The following is an 18,317-nucleotide window of genomic DNA, read 5'->3' as shown; positions in this document are numbered from 1 at the left end:
GCTGTTTTCTCAAACCTCATCTCTTGGACCTAATTAGCCACCAAATCTATCCCTTCTCAGATCTATGTTTCACATGGATACTTTTCAAGCCCTCAGTTTCCCTGTGGTTCTGACCTTCATTACCCCTCACCTTTGAGTGATACCAGTAACACACCATATGAATTCTACAGGGACATAAACATTCTCTCCCTACTAAACTCACTTCATGTAATCTCTTTCAGTAGCCTATGGAGAACTTTTAGGAGATATGTTACTGCCTGCCTACAGGCTGAAATCCAATCTTTATTCCTTGATATTCCAAGGAATATTCCAAGGAAATTCTTCAATGAGGACCTGGACTGTCTTTTCAAAAACGGTTGAAGAGAAATATGATTTAACTTGACTAGCTTTTGATAGACACTTACATGCTGGGTCCCATCCTGGGATATGAGTGTAACTTGTTGACTCAACCCAGACTGGGTTACTGTGGCTACTTGTGTGGATACAACATCATCTCCTTCTACACCTGTAACATATGTGATCTGGGACCCCTTAAGAACATCTTCGCCTTGACCTGTTTAAAAAAGAAAAAGAATAACCTCTATGACCAATTAATCTGTTTAGAAAACTGATAACATTTTAATATTAAAGAGAATATTATATAAAATTTATATATAGTATATTCTAAATCATGAAGAAAGCTTCTAGTACCTCCTTCTACTTCCTTCACTTCTACATTTTGAAAGCTAAACCAAATCATATCAGACCACATCAAACCTTTCCCATCAAATTTAAGTGTTTTAATTTTGGGGGACCACTTTTTAAATCTTTTTTTAAAAAATATTTATTTTATATTTGGACACAATACCTTTATTTCACTCATTTATTTTTTATGTGGTGCTGAGGATCGAACCCAGGGTCCCTCGCATGAGACGAGCGCTCTACCGCTGAGCCACAACTCCAGCCCCACACTTTTTAAATCTTAGTTGGAATAATTATGTGATATTGTACATATGTGTTGGGAAAGGGAAGGGAGAAACTCTATAGAAAGACTAGAAAAAAATCCTTCAATACAAAAAGGATGCACTAAGTTCTTGAAGTCACTTAAGAAGCCATACAAGTTGGGGGTGGGGGCAGGGTGAGAATAAGAAAGACAGTAGAATGAATTGGATATAATTATGTTCATATATGAATACATGACCAGGGGCTGGGGTTGTAACTCAGTGGTAGAGCACTTGCCTAGCACATGTGAGGCACTGGTTCAATCCTCAGTACCACATGAAAATAAATAAATAAAATAAGGCATTGTGTCCATCTACAATAAAATATATACATATGTGTGTGTGTGTGTGTGTGTGTGTGTGTACACATATATATATATGAATACACGACCAGTGTAACTCCACATCAGGTACAACCACAAGAATGGGAAGTTATATTCCATGTCTGTATGTCAAAATACATGTATAACTAAAAAGCACAAAACAAAATAAACCATAAAAGTAATAAAAGAATCTTCATAAACATAAACCACAAAACTACTAAACTTTGCAAACTCTGTCTACTAATTTAGCCTTTAACACAAGTGACTGATTACAAGTTATCAATAAACAATGACATCATTGTGTAAAGACAATGTAATGGCACATTATCTGGGTTGAAGTTAATCATTTAAGAAGTTAACAAAAGCAACCTCCTTACTTCTTTATTTTGCAAACCACTAGCAAGTAAACAGCAATTTTAAGTCATTACTGCTATACTTGTCAACTAGGGAGATTACTGATCTCTATTCTTCCAACATTTTCCACTTCACATGAAGTAAAAGAAAGAAAGAGAGCAAAAAATTTTCCCCTACAAAGAAGTAATCTATAAGTCTTCTGAAAGTCAGTAGTTGATGCATGCACATGACTACAGTCATCAAGGTGCCATTTCCATGACAGTAATGACTTCACTCTTTTTTCTTCTGTTCCACAGATATTTATATATACTATTATCCCAACTGGTTACAAAACCCAGGGAACCATGTGAAAGGAAAACAAATCTATACCTATTCTTAGAAAAGCATTCTCCCCTTCCTTGTGTTTTTCTCCTCTCCTTTCTTTCTTTTCCTTTCTCCTTCCTCCTTCTCCCTTTCCTTCCCTTCTTTCTTTTTGTACTGAAGATTGAACCCAGGGGTGCTTTACCACTGAGCAACATCCCCACCCTTTTTATTTTTTATTTTAAGACAGGGTCTCCTAAATTGCTTAGGGCCTCACTTAGTTGCTGAGGCTAGCCTTAAACTTGAAATCCTTCTGCCTCAGCCTCCAGAGCTACTGAGATTAGCCATTGTGCCCCACCAGATTTTAGGATTTTTTTTTTTAAACCTAAGTTATCACAAGTTCAAGGACAGCCTCTGCAATTTAGGGAGGCCCTGTCTCAAAATTTTAAAAAGGGCAGGAGATGTAGCTCAGTGATAGTGTACCTCCTAGATTCAATTCTCAGTACTGGGGAAAAAAAAAAGAATTTTTAATAATATGAAATATCAACATATAAGAAAGGATCAAGGTGGCTGGGGTGTGGCTCAGTGGTAAAGCACTTGCCTCCCTTATGTGAGGCACTGGTTTCAATCCTCAGCACCACATAAAAGTCAATAAACAAAATAAAGACAGTGTGTCCATGTACAACTAAAAAATATTTAAAAAAAAAAAAAAGAAAAAAAGATAATCAAAAGACAGAGCATGGTGATACATGCATATAAGCCCAGGGATTCAGAAATCTGAGACAGAATTTCAAGTTTGAGGACAGTTTTGGCAATTTGTCTTGACCCTATCTCAAAAAAAGAAAAAGGAATGGGGTATAGTCAGTGGAAGAGCACCCCTAGGTTTAATCCCTGGTACCACCAAAAAAAAAAAAAAAAAAGAGAGAGAAAAGAAAAGAAAAAGATAAAGGGCTTAAAAAGTGTAAGAGTCTTATAACTACATTTTTGTGTGTGTGTACTGGGGATTGAACTCAAGGGCACTTAACTACTGGGCAACATCCCCTGCCCTTTTTTGTATTTTACTTAGAAACAGGGTCTCCCTGAGTTGCTAAGTACCTTTCTAAGTACCTTGCTAAGCAGGCTTTGAACTTGCAATCTTCCTGCCTCTACCTCCCGAGCCACTGGGATTACAGGCAAGTGCCACCATGCCTGGCCTTGAATATAATTCTATAAAATATTTTTTCAGGGCTGGGGATGTGGCTCAAGCGGTAGCGCGCTTGCCTGGCATGCGTGCGGCCCGGGTTCGATCCTCAGCACCACATACCAACAAAGATGTTGTGTCCGCCGAGAACTAAAAAATAATATTAAAAAATTCTCTCTCTCTCTCTCTCTAAAAAAAAAAATATATATATATTTTTTCAAAGTTTTTTCCTCATTGAAATGAGTTATTTTGTTTCTTACTATATACCTAACAGCACCTGAATCAATGAAGTATTATTTGGAGTACTTCTCTAATCTTATGATTAGGCTGCCCCTACCTCATTCTCTACCTTCACTTCACACCACCTTCCCAGGCAGAACCACCATCCTGATCAGGCTTCTTTCAGTATCTCTAATTTACTTTGCTCTCTCTAACCTCCTGCTTTTTGTAGTATCATATCTTTTACTTGAAAGTTCTCATCTTTGCTGTTTCCCTTCCACCAACCCGTTTCTTCACCTAGTTAGCCTACATGAAGATTCACCCTCTAGATTTTCTCCAAACACCATTTCCTCAGAGAAACCTACACCTTCCCAGATAAGACCAAGTTCCTCTCTTAACACAACCCAGAGCTCTAGTACCTTTCTTCAATAGTACTTTTCACAGTTACAAATTGTAAATTTGTGTGATTACAGAAAAGAAACTTTCTAATTTGAGAAAATGTTATGAATCATAAATTATATTCATACTTGTTTGATTCTCAAACTCAGAAACAGCTATAATGGACAAAAACCTTACCTGGGGGAGGCTCAAAGAAGGCTTCTTGCTCCTCCTCAATGGGCTCAGTGTCATTGTGGGCTGTCCGTTTGTGCATGGCCAGCGTGGAGATCTGCTTGTATGTCTTACCACAGTGATTACAGTTGTATGGTTTGGAGTGAGTGTGAACGACGTGGTGTTTGTACAAACTAGAATATTCTGTAAACCTTTTGTCACACCCAGGAACTGTACAAACATATGGCTTTTCCCCTAAGAAAAACCAGCACACAAAAATGTCAGCTTTAAAAAAAAAAAAAGGTCAGCTTTTACATAGGTAGACATAATTATTCCATTATGGGGTAGAGGACCTCTAAAATTAAACAGTTGCCAAATCTGGGCTGTGGACATAGATCAGTAATGAAGCGCTTACCCAACACAGCAACATATACACATAAAGCTTGCCAAATCTCTTCATATCCTACCATGAGGGAAAAACCGTAACTATAATTTTAACTTGGCTCAAAAGGTAGTCTACATTCTGAATACTGTCCTTAAGCATTAATCCCAATGTTCCCTTAATTTCAAGAGATGAGAGAATTAAGGATGATGTTATTACCCAGTTTAACTTTGATGAAACTATAATTTATTATTTCCTGTAACTAGATAGATATACTAATAATAAGAATAACAAATGCAAGTATTACTATAACTAATGCAGCTTACCCAAAAAGTTTTATAAAGATAATGAAAAAGGATTTTTTTAAAAAGTCTATGGACAAGTTAGACAACTATATATCTAAATATATCTAAAAGAACATTTACAATTTAACTTCACTTGACCTCTTAGATCCAATCAAAAGTTATTCTTTCCTCACCAATAGCAAGTAGGCAAGACAAATGGAAGAAAAAACTATTAATTCCTGTTCCATGAAATAATCTGAGAATACTATAAGTAGTATATAATATTTTTTGAACTTTTTATTATGGAAAATTTAAAACCTACACAAAAATATAGAGAAACAGTATAACAAAACTCCATGTACCAATCACTCAGCTTCAACTATTAATTCATAACAAATATTGTTTCATTTATTACATAGTTATCCCTTCTTCCTACCCAGGATTATTCTAAAACAGTTCCAGAAAACATTCTATATTATCTGAAATGTGTGAGATTATGTATATGAAAGATGGATCCTGTTATTTTTAAACAACATATAATCAAAATTAACAATAATTACTTAATATCACAGAATATCTAGGCAATGCTATTTTGTGGTGGTATGGGTACCTAAAACTGAAAGCAAATGGAACAAGTCATCCTAATTATAGTTTAAGTGAATACTTTTATCCACACTGGGGCATGAAGAAAATAAATTATTTCAAGTAATTTTTTTTTGTAGTTTTAGATGAACAGAATGCCTTTATTTGTTATGTGGTGCCTCACACATGCTAGGCAAGCATTCTGCCACTGAGCCACACCCTCACCCCTCATGTAACTTTTTTTTTTTAGTATTTTTAGCTGTAGATGGACACAATATCTTTATTTTACTTATTTATTTTTATGTGGTGCTGAGGATTGAACCCAGTGCCTCACACATGTGAGGCAAGCACTCTACAACTGAACCACAACCCCAGTCCCCCATCAAGTAACTTTTATATAGAGTATTTAACTAATATTTTATTTTATTTTAAATATTTACTAATTTATTTATTTATTTTTAAGTTTTCCACAGACACAACATCTTTGTATGTGGTGCTGAGGATCGAACCCAGGCCACATGCATGCCAGGCGAGCACGCTACCGCTTGAGCCACATCCCCAGCCCTTAACTAATATTTTATATATGGCATTTAACTAATGTCCTCAGTCTTGAGCTAGGGATGAGGCAGCAGTTGCAAACAAACCTTGAACTCTTCAATAGGCTTGTGCATTGTGGTGGTATGACTGAAGTGATACTAAAATTATTTTAGATGTAACTAAAGACTGAGCAAATGAATAAATATTCAATGCTGTAGAAGCCAGGGTTCTCAGTGTGGAAGAGACATACAAATATGGAATGGGGAGGAAGAGCCTTGTGGGATGAACTAGAATCGGAAGTATTAGTGTGAACTCTTCATTTCTGATATGGAATGTGCAAGTGTAGAGATGCACGTTCCAGCTAATTCTTATTTTATATCTTCCTTGGTGCATTCTCATGGCTCTAACCACAGTAAAACTACCCACAAAGAAATCCCTCACTAATATAATTTAAGTTTTAGACATAAAAGTAATTGGAGATGGCTTCCTGTTCTCTTCCCAATATCCATTCTCAAAGCAGGCAGGATTAAGTTCTTATCTTGGTGGATGGTTGTAAGGAAAATGTAGTGAGGGAAAGGGAAGTGGAAGTAGATTTCCTAAGCACGAAAGTGGCAGCAAATTTCAACTTGGAAAATCAGCCAATTTTCAACTGAGAACAGAAATCCCCACTAGGCGGCACCAAACCACAGTCAAAAACTGAATGGAGCAGAATACAATGGAACATGCTTTCAATCCCAGCAACTCCAGAAGCTGATGTTGGAGGATGGAAAATTCAAGGTCAACCTCAACAATTTAGTGAGATGCTATTCAAAATAAATAAACAAACAAACAAACAAACAAATAAATAAATAAATAGAACTAGGGACTGGGGATGTAGCTCAGTGGCAAAGCACCTCTGGGGTCAATTCCTGGTACACCCCCATCAAATTTTTTTTTTTTTTTTTTTTTTTTTTTTGCTTGAGCTTTAGAGTTCCTTTTGGCTGGCTACATGGCTTCACATGGGTCATCTGATAATCAAACTTCATGATAGACTGCATTTTATGAAAAAATTGAAAAGGCAACCCATAGAAGGGAAAATACGCAAATCTGTCTGACAAAGGACTTGTATCCAGAATTATAAATAATTCTTACAACCCAACAGTGAAAAAATAACCCAGTTAAAAAAGGGCAAAGGATGGGCTGGGGATGTGGCTCAAGCGGTAGCGCGCTCGCCTGGCATGCGTGCGGCCCGGGTTCGATCCTCAGCACCACATACAAACAAAGATGTTGTGTCCGCCGAGAACTAAAAAATAAATATTAAAAATTCTCTCTCTCTCTCCTCTCTCACCTCTCTTTAAAAAAAAAGGGGGGGGGGCAAAGGATTTGAAAAGATATTTCTCCAAAGAAGACATATGAAAGGCCAATAAGCACATAAAAAGATACTTAACATCATAGGCATCAGGAAAATGCAAATCAAAAGATATCACACTCACTAGGAAAGTTATAATAAAAAAAAAATAACAATTATCTGCCTATGGTGTGGACCAAATGGAAGCATCATACATTGCAGGTGAGATTGTAAAATGGCACAGCTACTTCAGAAAACAGTTTGGCAATTCCTCAAAAGTTAAAAAACAGGGCTGGGGTTGTAGCTCAGTTGTAAAGTGCTGCCTCTCCCATGTGAGGCCCTGGGTTTGATCCTCAGCACCACATAAAAATAAATAAATAAATAAATAAATAAAATGAAATAAAGATATTGTGTCCATCTACAACTGGAAAAAAATTTTTTTAAAAAGTTAAAAGATGGGGCTGGGGATGTGGCTCAAGCGGTAGCATGCTCCCCTGGCATGCGTGTGGCTCAGGTTCGATCCTCAGCACCACATACAAACAAAGATGTTGTGTCTGCCGAAAACTTAAAAAAAAAAAAAAAAAAAAAGAAGGGAAAAACTCATTGATGAGAAAAAAAAAAAGTTAAAAGACTTTTTTATTTTTATTTATTTATTTATTTTTTTTGATAGACTTTTTTTTTTTTTAAAGAGAGAGTGAAAGAGGACAGAGAGAGAGAGAGAATTTTTTAATATTTATTATTTTTTAGTTCTCGGCAGACACAACATCTTTGTTGGTATGTGGTGCTGAGGATCGAACCCGGGCCGCACGCATGCCAGGCGAGTGCGCTACCGCTTGAGCCACATCCCCAGCCCTAAAAGACTTTTTTAAAGTGACCCAATAATTCCACTCCCATTTTTTGTTTTTTTGTATTGGGGATTAAATCCAAGGGGTGCTTTATCAGCAAGCTACATTCCCAGTCCTTTTTTTTCGGGTACCAGGGATTGAACTCAGGGGCACTCAACCACTGAGCCACATCCCCAGCCCTATTTTGTATTTTATTTCAAGGCAGAGTCTCACTGAATTGCTTAGCACCTCGATGTTGCTGAGGCTGGCTTTGAACTTGTGATCCTTCTGCCTCAGCTTCCCAAGCACTGGGATTACAGGTGTGCGCTACTGCACCTGGCCCCAGCCTTTTTTAATGTTTTATTTTGAGACAGGATCTTGCTAAGTTGCTTAGGGCTTTGTTAAATTCCTGAGGCTGGCCTTGAATTTGCAATCCTCCTGCTTCAGCCTCCTGAGTGGCTGGGGTTACAAGCATGCACTACCATGTCTGGAGAATCATTATGCTTTAAATGGATAAATGGGGCTGGGGATGTGGCTCAAGCCGTAATGCACTTGCCTACCATGCGTGGGGCGCTGGGTTCGATCTTCAGCATCACATACAAATAAAATAAAGATATTGTGTCCACCGAAAATTAAAAAATAAATATTAAAAATTTTTTTTAAAAAATTTTCTCTCTATTCCTCTCTCTCTTTAAAAATAAAAATAAATGGATAAATGTCTAGTATGTGAATTTTATCTTAATATAGCTGTTTATTAAAAAATGAGAAGCCAAGCATGGTGGTATACACCTATAATCCCAGTGACCTGAGAGGCTAAGGCAGTAGAATCACAAATTCAAGGACAGCCTGGGCAACCTGGTAAGACCCTTGTCTTATTGAAAAAAAAGGGGGGGGTGGGGCGCGGCTGGAGATGTAGAGCACCAACCCTGGTTTCAATCCACAGTACTGCCAAAAAAGCAGAAAATGTATCCATAGATTATTCCTCCTTTTCTACCCCACAAGCTCCACAGTTTAATTTAAGAAACACCCTTACCATGGCAGCATAATACAAAAGTCCCCTGATTACTCCTCCGACTTCACTGCGTACAAATCTTCTACATGTAATCTATGCTCTAATTATATGGAACCACCCAATATTATATTTTTTCATACCTTTGTGCCTATATTCATTACACTTCCCCTGCAAAGAATAATCTTCTGTCTACCTTTTACATCAGGATTCAGTCTAAAAGTCAAATTCCCCAGTAACGTCTTTCTGAAACATTTCTTCCGTTCCTGCAAGAAATGACTGTTCCTGCCTCTGCTCCCAAGCATCTTGTTCATGTTACAGACATTCTTCAGCAAGTTCGTGACCACTAATCTCTCCCCAACTAGACTGTATTTGATAATGTCTTATCTGTCTCTAAATCTATGGTGTCTGGTAGAAAAACTCATGATAGATGTCAATAATTGTTGAAGAAACGAAAATACAAAAGAATGATTAACTTGAAAAATTTTAAAGGTGTTTAACTTCTTTCCTCCATGCCAACTGGTAGGAAGAAAAGAAGAGATTAGCTAGGAATTGTTTCTGGAAGGGGCAAGAATTAAACTAAGCCTTCAAAGATAAAGGACCAAGAGATCAGAGATCATTACCTGTGTGTATCCTCACATGATTTTTATAATTGGTTGCACTGGCAAATGCCCTCCCACATCCTGGTTCTGTGCAATAATAAGGTCTTTCTCCTGTATGTGTCCTAATATGCACTTTTCTGATATTTGATGTTGTAAAGGACCGACCGCAGCCTTCGAAGGGACACTTAAAGGGCCTTTCTCCTGAAAATACAAAGGGGAATAAATTAAATGGTGCAAAAATATATAGAAAATTAAAATGTCTTATCTTCAATTTTGCCTGGGATCAGGCTCAAGACTTGAGTCTTCTCTTTTAGGCTTTTCAAGTTTAAGTTTCCCTTTTAGGCTTTTTCTTTTCCCCCTGGAAAAAGTATTTTCCACTCCTAACAAATTTGCCTTAGAAAAACTGAATGGTATTCAAAATTCATCAGTGATTACATGTCTCTCCAAGATGGAATCATTCAGGTGTGCATATTAAAAATTGAGCTGAGAAAAGCATGGAAAGAAATGACAGAAAAAAATATATAAGAGAAAAATAGGGTCAAGAATAAGGATTAAGTTAGAACAACCCCAGAATCTCTTAAAAGTTTGTTTCCTGCTTCATTTATGCTATGATATCTGGCAGAAAAAATAATTTTAATCTTTTAAAATCTAGTGCTTAGCATGTTTGTCAAAATACTTGCTAAATACATTACTATTCTCATAGTCCAAACTTATGAATGAAAACTCTGCCAATTATATTCATTCTTTCCTATTTGCTTTATACAACCTTGAAACTCAAAAGTCCTTTGAACAGTCAAGCAGGAGATAGCTTTTGCTTTCAATTTCTATGTGCCCTTTTCTATAATGAACTCAAGCAAACAACTTCTGGAGCAGGAAAAAAATATCTTTATAGACAGACACAAGTATTTCATATATATATATATATATATATAGAGAGAGAGAGAGAGAGAGAGAGAGAGAGTGTGTGTGTGTGTGTGTGTGTGTGTGTGTGAGAGAGAGAGGGAGGGAGAGAAAGTCTGTTATTTTTCTTTGGGTCAAATAAAATTATGGTTTCCCTGTTGGTATAGACCATTCCAAAAGATTTCTGCCCTCAAGTTTGAAATCATTAAAAAAGGAACGGAATCTTTCTCTTTTCTTCAAGTAAATTTTTCACCATATGTTCACCAAAGGAGAACAGAATTCATATTGGGCAAGTCCCATCTCCTCCAAGTCTAGAAGACCTCTAAAGTCTTCCCACCTGTGACATGCTATGAAAAGCATCAACTGTTCTAGGACAATTTTCATTGTACTATATGTATTACTATTCTGTAGCACCTAATTTGTTTTTGACTGAAATCAAGCCCCTTATTCAACCCAACATTGTACCATGTTGAAATGTCATGCCATTATAACATTTTAAATCATGAAAATGTCATGATAAAAGTGATGTATGGGGGCTGGTAGTATTGCTCAATGGTAGAGCTTGTCTAGCATGCAAAAGGCCTTGGGTTTAACTTTTGGCACCACCAAAAATAAAGAAATAACAAAACATAAAGACCAGTGTAAGGGGCTGGGGATGTGGCTCAAGCGGTAGCACGCTGCCTGGCATGCACGGGGCGCTGGGTTCGATCCTCAGCACCACATAAAAATAAAATAAAGATGTTGTGTCCCCCGAAAATTAAAAAATAAATAAATAAATAAATATTAAAAAATTCTCTCTCTCTTAAAAAAAAAAAAAGACCAAAACTGTATGTTTTCATGGATGAATTAAAGAATCACAATTCTGACAGGCACAGTGATGCTCGCCTATAATCTCATAATCTTGGGAGGCTGACACAGAAGGATCCCAAGTTCAAAGTCAGCCTCAGCAACTAAGTGAGGCCCTGTCTCAAAAGTTTAAAAAAAAGGCCTAGGAATGTGGCTAAATGGTTAAATGTCCCTGGGTTCAATCCCTGGTACCAAAAAAAAAAAAAAAAAATCAAATCATAATCCTGACGTTTTTGCTCAATGTCAATGGTTGTATATAGCTTTTATACAACAAATTGACTTTATATTGCAAATCCAAACAAAATTTATAGCATCTTGGAAACACTTGCCTTTGATACAATGAATAAAAATAAGTGCAGGAATGAGATGGAAGCAGATACCTACATCCATTCCTAAGCATTACAAAGTAAAGCAAATTTAGGATCATGTTTGCACTAAAGATTAACCTTAGCTGCTAGAAGAATCCTCCCTGGAAATTTGTTAAACTATATCAGAGTAGTTGGAAGTGCAAAAATTGCAACATTTGGGGACAAAGTTATGACACCATGTTTAAAACACCTATACTAAAAATCTCTAAATTATTTTATGCTTTATTACTTAGTCAATAGCTTAAAATAGCATCTTTTATCAACAGTTTCTGAATTTTGTTCAGCTCTGATCCAAAACAAATACTTAAGCCAGGCATAGTGGCACACACCTAGAATCCCAGCTCCAGTGGCTAGGGATGCAGAGACAAGAGAAGCTTAAGTTCAAAGTCAGCCTCAGAAACTTAGTGAGGCCCTAAGCAACTTAGTGAGAGCTAAGGGGTCGGGATGTGATTGGTGGTTAAGAGCCCCTGGGTTCAATCCCTGATACCAAAACAAAAAACCTAAAAACAAATAATCACCCTTGTAGTATCAATTCCACAAGCAGTCAAGCATAGGGTAGAGAGGGGAGTGAGAGGAGATAAGAATAAAGTACCACTTAGAAAAAGAAGGTAAGAGGGCTAGGGATGTGGCTCAGGCGGTAACGCGCTCGCCTGGCATGCGAGGGGTGCTGGGTTTGATCCTTAGCACCACATAAAAATAAAATAAAGATGTTGTGTTCACTGAAAACTAAAAAAAATATTTAAAAAATTCTCTCTCTCAAAAAAAAAAAAGGAAACAAGCAGTTTAAAAAAGAAAAAGAATAAAGACATTTAAAGAGAAGAGATGATCACAAGTAACAAGTCTTTTTTTGGAGAGGGGGTGGGGAGAGGGGTATTAGGGATTGAACCCAGGAGCACCCTATCTCTGAGATATATCCTCAGCCCTTTTTATTTTTTATTTTGAAGACAGCCTCCCTGAGTTGAACTTGTGATCCTCTTGCTTCAGTCTCCAAGTCCTTAGGATTACAGGCATACACTGCTGCAAGTGGCTACATGTTTTTCTTTCTGTGGGGCTATTAGGGGTTCAGATATTTTCTTTAGCAGCAGCTTAATGAGGAGAAGCGATACTACACTCAGGCACAATCAGGTGCCTTAGGTTTTGTTCTCAGGCTACTAACTAGACATGCAATCCTAGGAAAATGAGCTTGTTGCTCAGATAATTTCTGCAAGCTGCAAGGGATGGTACTCTAGAGCCATTGTTCATCTCTTTTGGAACACAGACCCTTTTAAGAATCTAAGAGAGTCTTGAGCCCTTATCCTGGTAAGAAACATATAAACACAAACAGCAAATTCCATGGCATTTCAGGAATTTAAAAGAAGCCCCTGATACTGATTCCCTGAAATTTTTCCAGATACTCCTTCCCCAAATCCCCTCCCTGAAGATCAAGAATTCTTGTCCTAGATATGACACTATTTACAATGGTACCTGTATGAGTTCTAATATGTTTCTGTAGATCTCCTGATGTTTTGAAAGATTTGGTACAATTATCTTCTGAACACCGATATGGCTTTTCTCCTGTATGAGTTCTGACATGACTTTTTAATCCATAACCTTCAAGGAAAATTTAAAAGAAATTTAATTACACAATACTCCTCTGAACATTCACATTGAAATTAAAGTACTGAAAAATATAGTAAATTCCAAGAATAAAACACATTATTAAAAACGTCCTTAGACGGCTCAGGACTATCACACTGAAAATTTTTAGTAGTTTATCTCTGTTTAGAAGTGTGTGTTTAATTTTTTAAAAGTGTCCCAATTGGGCTGGTGTTGTGGCTCAGTGGTAGAGCACTTGCCTAGAACATGTGAGGCCCTGAGTTTGAATACTCAGCACCACATAAAAATAAATAAATAAAATAAAGGTATTGTGTCCATCTACAACTAAAAATATATTTTTTAAAAAGTGTCCCAATTATATTAGATGATGTTCACAACTCATATCCAAAAAGTTTAAACTGGATTCAAGACAAGGAACAAAGAATGAATGTCAGGAAGACTGGTACATGTTGGCCCTGCCACATATATCCCTGGATAGACTCCATCCCACTGTTAAGTTCCAGTTCTCAGTGGTTCCCTAAGGTCTGTATTAATGCTAAATTTTTAGTCAGCTTTTAAAATTTGGCTTTTATTTTTCTTGCTAAAAGAAAGCAGAACATGTAGTAAAAAGCACCAAAGTAGGCAAAGACAGGTCTGTGAAGGAAAAAAAAAACACAGAGAGGGGTAGAGCAATCAGGCTAAGGAGGCAGTTAAGAGTTAAGAAAACCCAATAAGGGCTGGGGGATGTGGTTCAAGCGGTAGCGTGCTCGCCTGGCATGCGTATGGCCCGAGTTCGATCCTCAGCACCACATACAAACAAAGATGTTGTGCCGAAAACTAAAAAATAAATATTAAAAAAATCCCCTCTCTCTTTCTCTCAAAAAAAAAAAAAAAAACACCCAAGAAGAGATGGGGTTGTGGCTCAGCGGTAGAGCGCTTGCCTAGCACATGTGAGGCCCTGGGTTCGATCCTCATAAAAATAAATAAATAAAGGTATTGTGTCCAACTACAATTAAAAAATAAATATTAAAAAAAAAAAAGAAAACCCAATCATGTGTTCTCTGGACTCAAGACAAGGATGAAGGGTCAAGTTTTTGCCCACTTATCTCTGCTTGACCTCCATCAGAACCTAGAAACAAAGAAAATTTATGTTCTTACCTGTTGCAAAAGCTTTCCCACAGCCTTGATGTTCACACTGATAAGGCCTGTCTCCTGTGTGTGACCGTTCATGGACCTGTTATTAAAACACAGGCATGATTCCATTTCTTCCACACACTCCTCAAGTAAGATGATTTTAACATAGACCTATTTTCCCCTCTTATTGCTGAGTGATTTTGTTGTATGCTTTTGAAAGAAATAAAACACCTTTTCCACAAAAACTATAGCCCAGGGATAGGGATATAGGTCAGTGGTACAGTACTTGCTTAGCATGGTGAGATCCTGGGCTGGATCCCCAGCACTGTAAAAAAGAAGACAAAGACAAGCAAACAAGCCAGGCGCAGTGGCACACACCTCGGAGAGACCTTTTTTGTATTTTATTTAGAGACAGGGTCTCACTGAGTTGCTCAGCAACTGGCTTCTGCTGAAGCTGGCTTTGACTCACAATCCTCCTGCCTCAGCCTCCCAAGCTGCTGGGATTACAGACATGAGCCATGAGGTTTTGCCAGTTGCCCATGCTGGCCTCAAACCTGCAATCTTCCTACTTCAGCATTCCAAGTAGTTCGGATTATAGGTGTGCACCACTATGCCTAGCTTACATTTAAGTTTTTTTTGGGGGGGTTGTAGATGGACACTATATCTGTATTTTATTATTTTTATGTGGTGCTGAGGATTGAATCCAGTGCCTCATGTATGCAAGGCAAGCACTCTACCACTGAGCTATAGCCCCAGCCCATATTTAAGTTTTTATTTGTATTCCACATCTAGGATGAGGGGATAAAATGGGCTTAAAATATTCATTTTAATAAGGAACAGGAACATCTGAGGTCTGAGTTTTTCCAGAGTGATTAAAGGTACCTACATGAAACATGCATGAAGAGAATTAGGACAGGGTGCAAGGAAATGTTACCCAATGTAAAAAGTGTAGAGGCTGCTATTAGAGGGGTCTAACTTTGAAGTAAGGTTCCACCACTTCCTTCTCTAAGCCTTGAAGTCCTCTTTGTAAGGTGGGGACATAATAGTATCTATTGCTGTGACAAATGTGTAATCATGACAATGGCCATTCAATGAACATTTCTCACATATCAGGCCATTTTTCTTAGTACTTTACAGAAACAGCAGCACTTACTTAATTCTTATAACCACTCTGAGAGAGAGGTACTCTTATGATCAAATTATAGTTGGGGGGGAATGAGGTACCAAGAAGTCAATTATATGCCAAGGTTATACACTAACAAGTAATGAAGATGGACTCTTGGGTCACTACTCAAAATATGCTAAGTGCACACTTTCTGACATAGTTATTTAATATGTCTTAGATATTGTTATAATGAGTCACAAGTACTTCTATTGTGTTCATCTACAATAAAATAAAATACTTCATCCAAAAATTTAATACAGGACAAATTAACATCAACTTTTGCTGGATTCTGGTGAATCACTGTTAGCAGAGTAAACATACCCATTTCTCGTATAATTACATAAATTTCATATTTGACCAAATGTTTTGAAATATACAGAGTGTCTCACATGTGCCAGGTAATATGCAGGACATCAGGGATATACCGGTGAAAAAACACAGTCCAGGCCCTTAAAGAACTGACAGTTTCTACAGTCTGTACAGGCTTTTTTTGTGTGTCTGAGTGTAAGCATGTGTCAGTATTTTGATAAGCATTTGAATGCTATATGCATATCACATTAGTATTTAATGTCCTAGGTATACTTATAACTAAATAAAACACTTATATATACACCTTGAGATGATGAGCTGTTGTATATAATTTTCCACATCCATCATATTTACATTGAAATGCTTTTTCTCCACTCTGTTGAGATTTAGCAGTTACTCTTGTTGCATGTCCTTGTAAGACAATCTAGATAAAACAAAAATTATGATTTAAATTACTCATATGGAAATAAAAAAGCTGAAATTTTCACAGTAAAAAAAAGATAAAGCTATAATGTGGGTTCCAGATTCAGATAATCACTTTTTATCAAGAGTCTATCAATCTAAATCAGTCACATTCTTCCTGTTCCATTGCTGAAGTCAGCAGCTCTGAAACAGTCAAAAGGAGAGCTACAGTTGAAGGCACTGCTAGTTCAAAGATCTATTTCTCTCCTAGAAAATCAACCCAAGTACCATCCCCATTGTATGCATGTATTTCTTGACATACTATTATTTAACTATGCTTTTTTTTAAGGGCATATGCCCTAAAATGTCAAATACATTTTCAATTTCAGAAGCATTTCAAAAGCAATGAGAAAAGCTGGGCCTAGTGGCATACATGTGTAATCTCAGCTACTTGGGAGGCTGAAGCAGAAGGATCCTAAGTTCAAAGCCAGTTTAGGCAATCCTGTCTTAAGTCAAGAAATAAAAAGGGCTGAGGCTGGAATTGTGACTCAGTGGTATGAGTGCTCCCCTAACATGCATGAGGCACTGGGTTTGATCCTCAGCACCACATAAATATAAAATAAAGATATTGTGTCCACCTAAAATCTAAAAAATAAATATTAAAAAAAAAGGGATGTGGTATAGCTCATTGGTGGAACACCTCTGGGTTCAATAGTAAGAAAGAGAAGGCAGAGGAGAAAGAAGGAAAGAAGGAAGGGAGGGAGGAAAGAAGAAAGGAAGAAAAAGAAAGATGGAGGAGGTATGTGCAGTCATTAGGTCATTTAAGTCACCTACAGGAGATAATACAATCAATATCACATTCTGTACTTATATTCAGCACAAGATCTTTTCTTTTGGATATAATACCATAAGAATTCAAATAACACTCCTATGCTAGTAAAGGCTTTCAAAGATTGCTGCCTATTTTAGAAATTATGATACCACAAATGTTGAAGAATGACTGTCTACTATGTGGGTCATATAGTGATATGTTGCAATATTCTTTTCTGTGCTGGCTGTCACTCAAGGTTCAAAAATGACTCTTTCAGAGTTTTGTTTTTTGGTTTTTGTTTTTCAGTTGTAGTTGGACACAATACCTTTATTTTATTTATTTATTTTTTTTTATGTGATGCTGAGGATTGAACCCAGGGCCTTGGATGTGCCAGGTGAGTGCTCTACCACTGAGCCACAACCCCAGCCCCAGAGGTTTTTTTTAATGTTGTAAAAAATTCAAAATAATGAAGCCAAAATCATCACTAGGTGATACTACAGATGTTGTAGGCTTAAAAAGAAATCTGAAAATAAAAGGCATAACAAGCATGTGATCCTGATGATTTTTCCTCAAAGATCTGTTAGGTTCTCTTTGTTTTTGTTTAAAAAAATATCTGATTTATATAAGAGATTCTGCCATACCTCACTACTTTCAGATAAATATGAAGGTTTTGGTAAGTAAATTTTCATAAATGTATTTTTAATTGCTTGCTGCTTTTTATCCTCATTCTTAAGGAAATTAATGTTTCATGTAATCTGATTTATGGGGTGAGAACTGATCAATAAAAATTATTTTAGGGTTGGGAAGATAGCTCAGTAGAATACTTGCCTAGAATGGATGAGACTCTAGATCTGATACCCAGTATCACAAAAATTTTAAAAATCTACATTACTAGATATTTAGACTCTAAAGTAATGTGTTCTCCCATCTCAGGTAACCTCAGATTTCTTTTTTTCTTTAGTACTGGAAATTGAACCCAAGGCCTCATGCATGGAAAGTAAGTACTGTACCGCTGAGTTACATCCCAGACCCTTTTTTTTTGTTTGTTTTTGTTTTTTTTTTTTGCTGTACTAGGAATTGAATCTAGGGGTGCTCTACCACTGAGCTACATCTTTAGCGCCTTTGGGTTTGATCCCCAGTTTGGGGGGGGGAACCAAGTATCTAACAAATTTTTCCTAATTTATACCATTTCATTTTCTAAAAAACCTTATTTTTTAAAGTATATACAACAGCTATAAGTATGGTAATATTATGGGTCATTTTGGGTTTTCTTTTTGGAAAATCTCCAAATTAAAAAAAACCAAAACACTAAAATATTAATATTGGTGCTACGGATTGGACCTAGAACTTCATGC

General features: G+C 36.9%; 1 protein-coding gene across 6 annotated transcripts in view; it reads right to left on the bottom strand.

Moving 5' to 3' along the window:
* The window catches only part of ZNF143 (zinc finger protein 143), a 61,950-nt gene that overhangs the window by 22,106 nt on the left and 21,527 nt on the right, over nt 1-18,317 (bottom strand). For all 6 annotated transcript variants that reach the window (XM_081266411.1, XM_081266409.1, XM_081266414.1 and 3 more), the window contains 6 exons: nt 16,054-16,173; nt 14,300-14,375; nt 13,031-13,156; nt 9,474-9,653; nt 3,933-4,160; nt 405-553 (listed from right to left, as the gene is read on the bottom strand). In XM_081266411.1, the coding sequence (XP_081122537.1) occupies nt 405-553; nt 3,933-4,160; nt 9,474-9,653; nt 13,031-13,156; nt 14,300-14,375; nt 16,054-16,173 (879 nt within the window). The remainder of the gene's footprint in view (nt 1-404; nt 554-3,932; nt 4,161-9,473; nt 9,654-13,030; nt 13,157-14,299; nt 14,376-16,053; nt 16,174-18,317) is intronic.

This window comes from Spermophilus citellus (genome assembly GCF_964194105.1).
Source record: "Spermophilus citellus genome assembly, chromosome: 2".
NCBI lineage: Eukaryota > Metazoa > Chordata > Mammalia > Rodentia > Sciuridae > Spermophilus > Spermophilus citellus.
The sequence above is the reverse complement of the archived record's forward strand: the minus strand, read 5'-3'. Positions and strand labels throughout refer to the sequence as shown.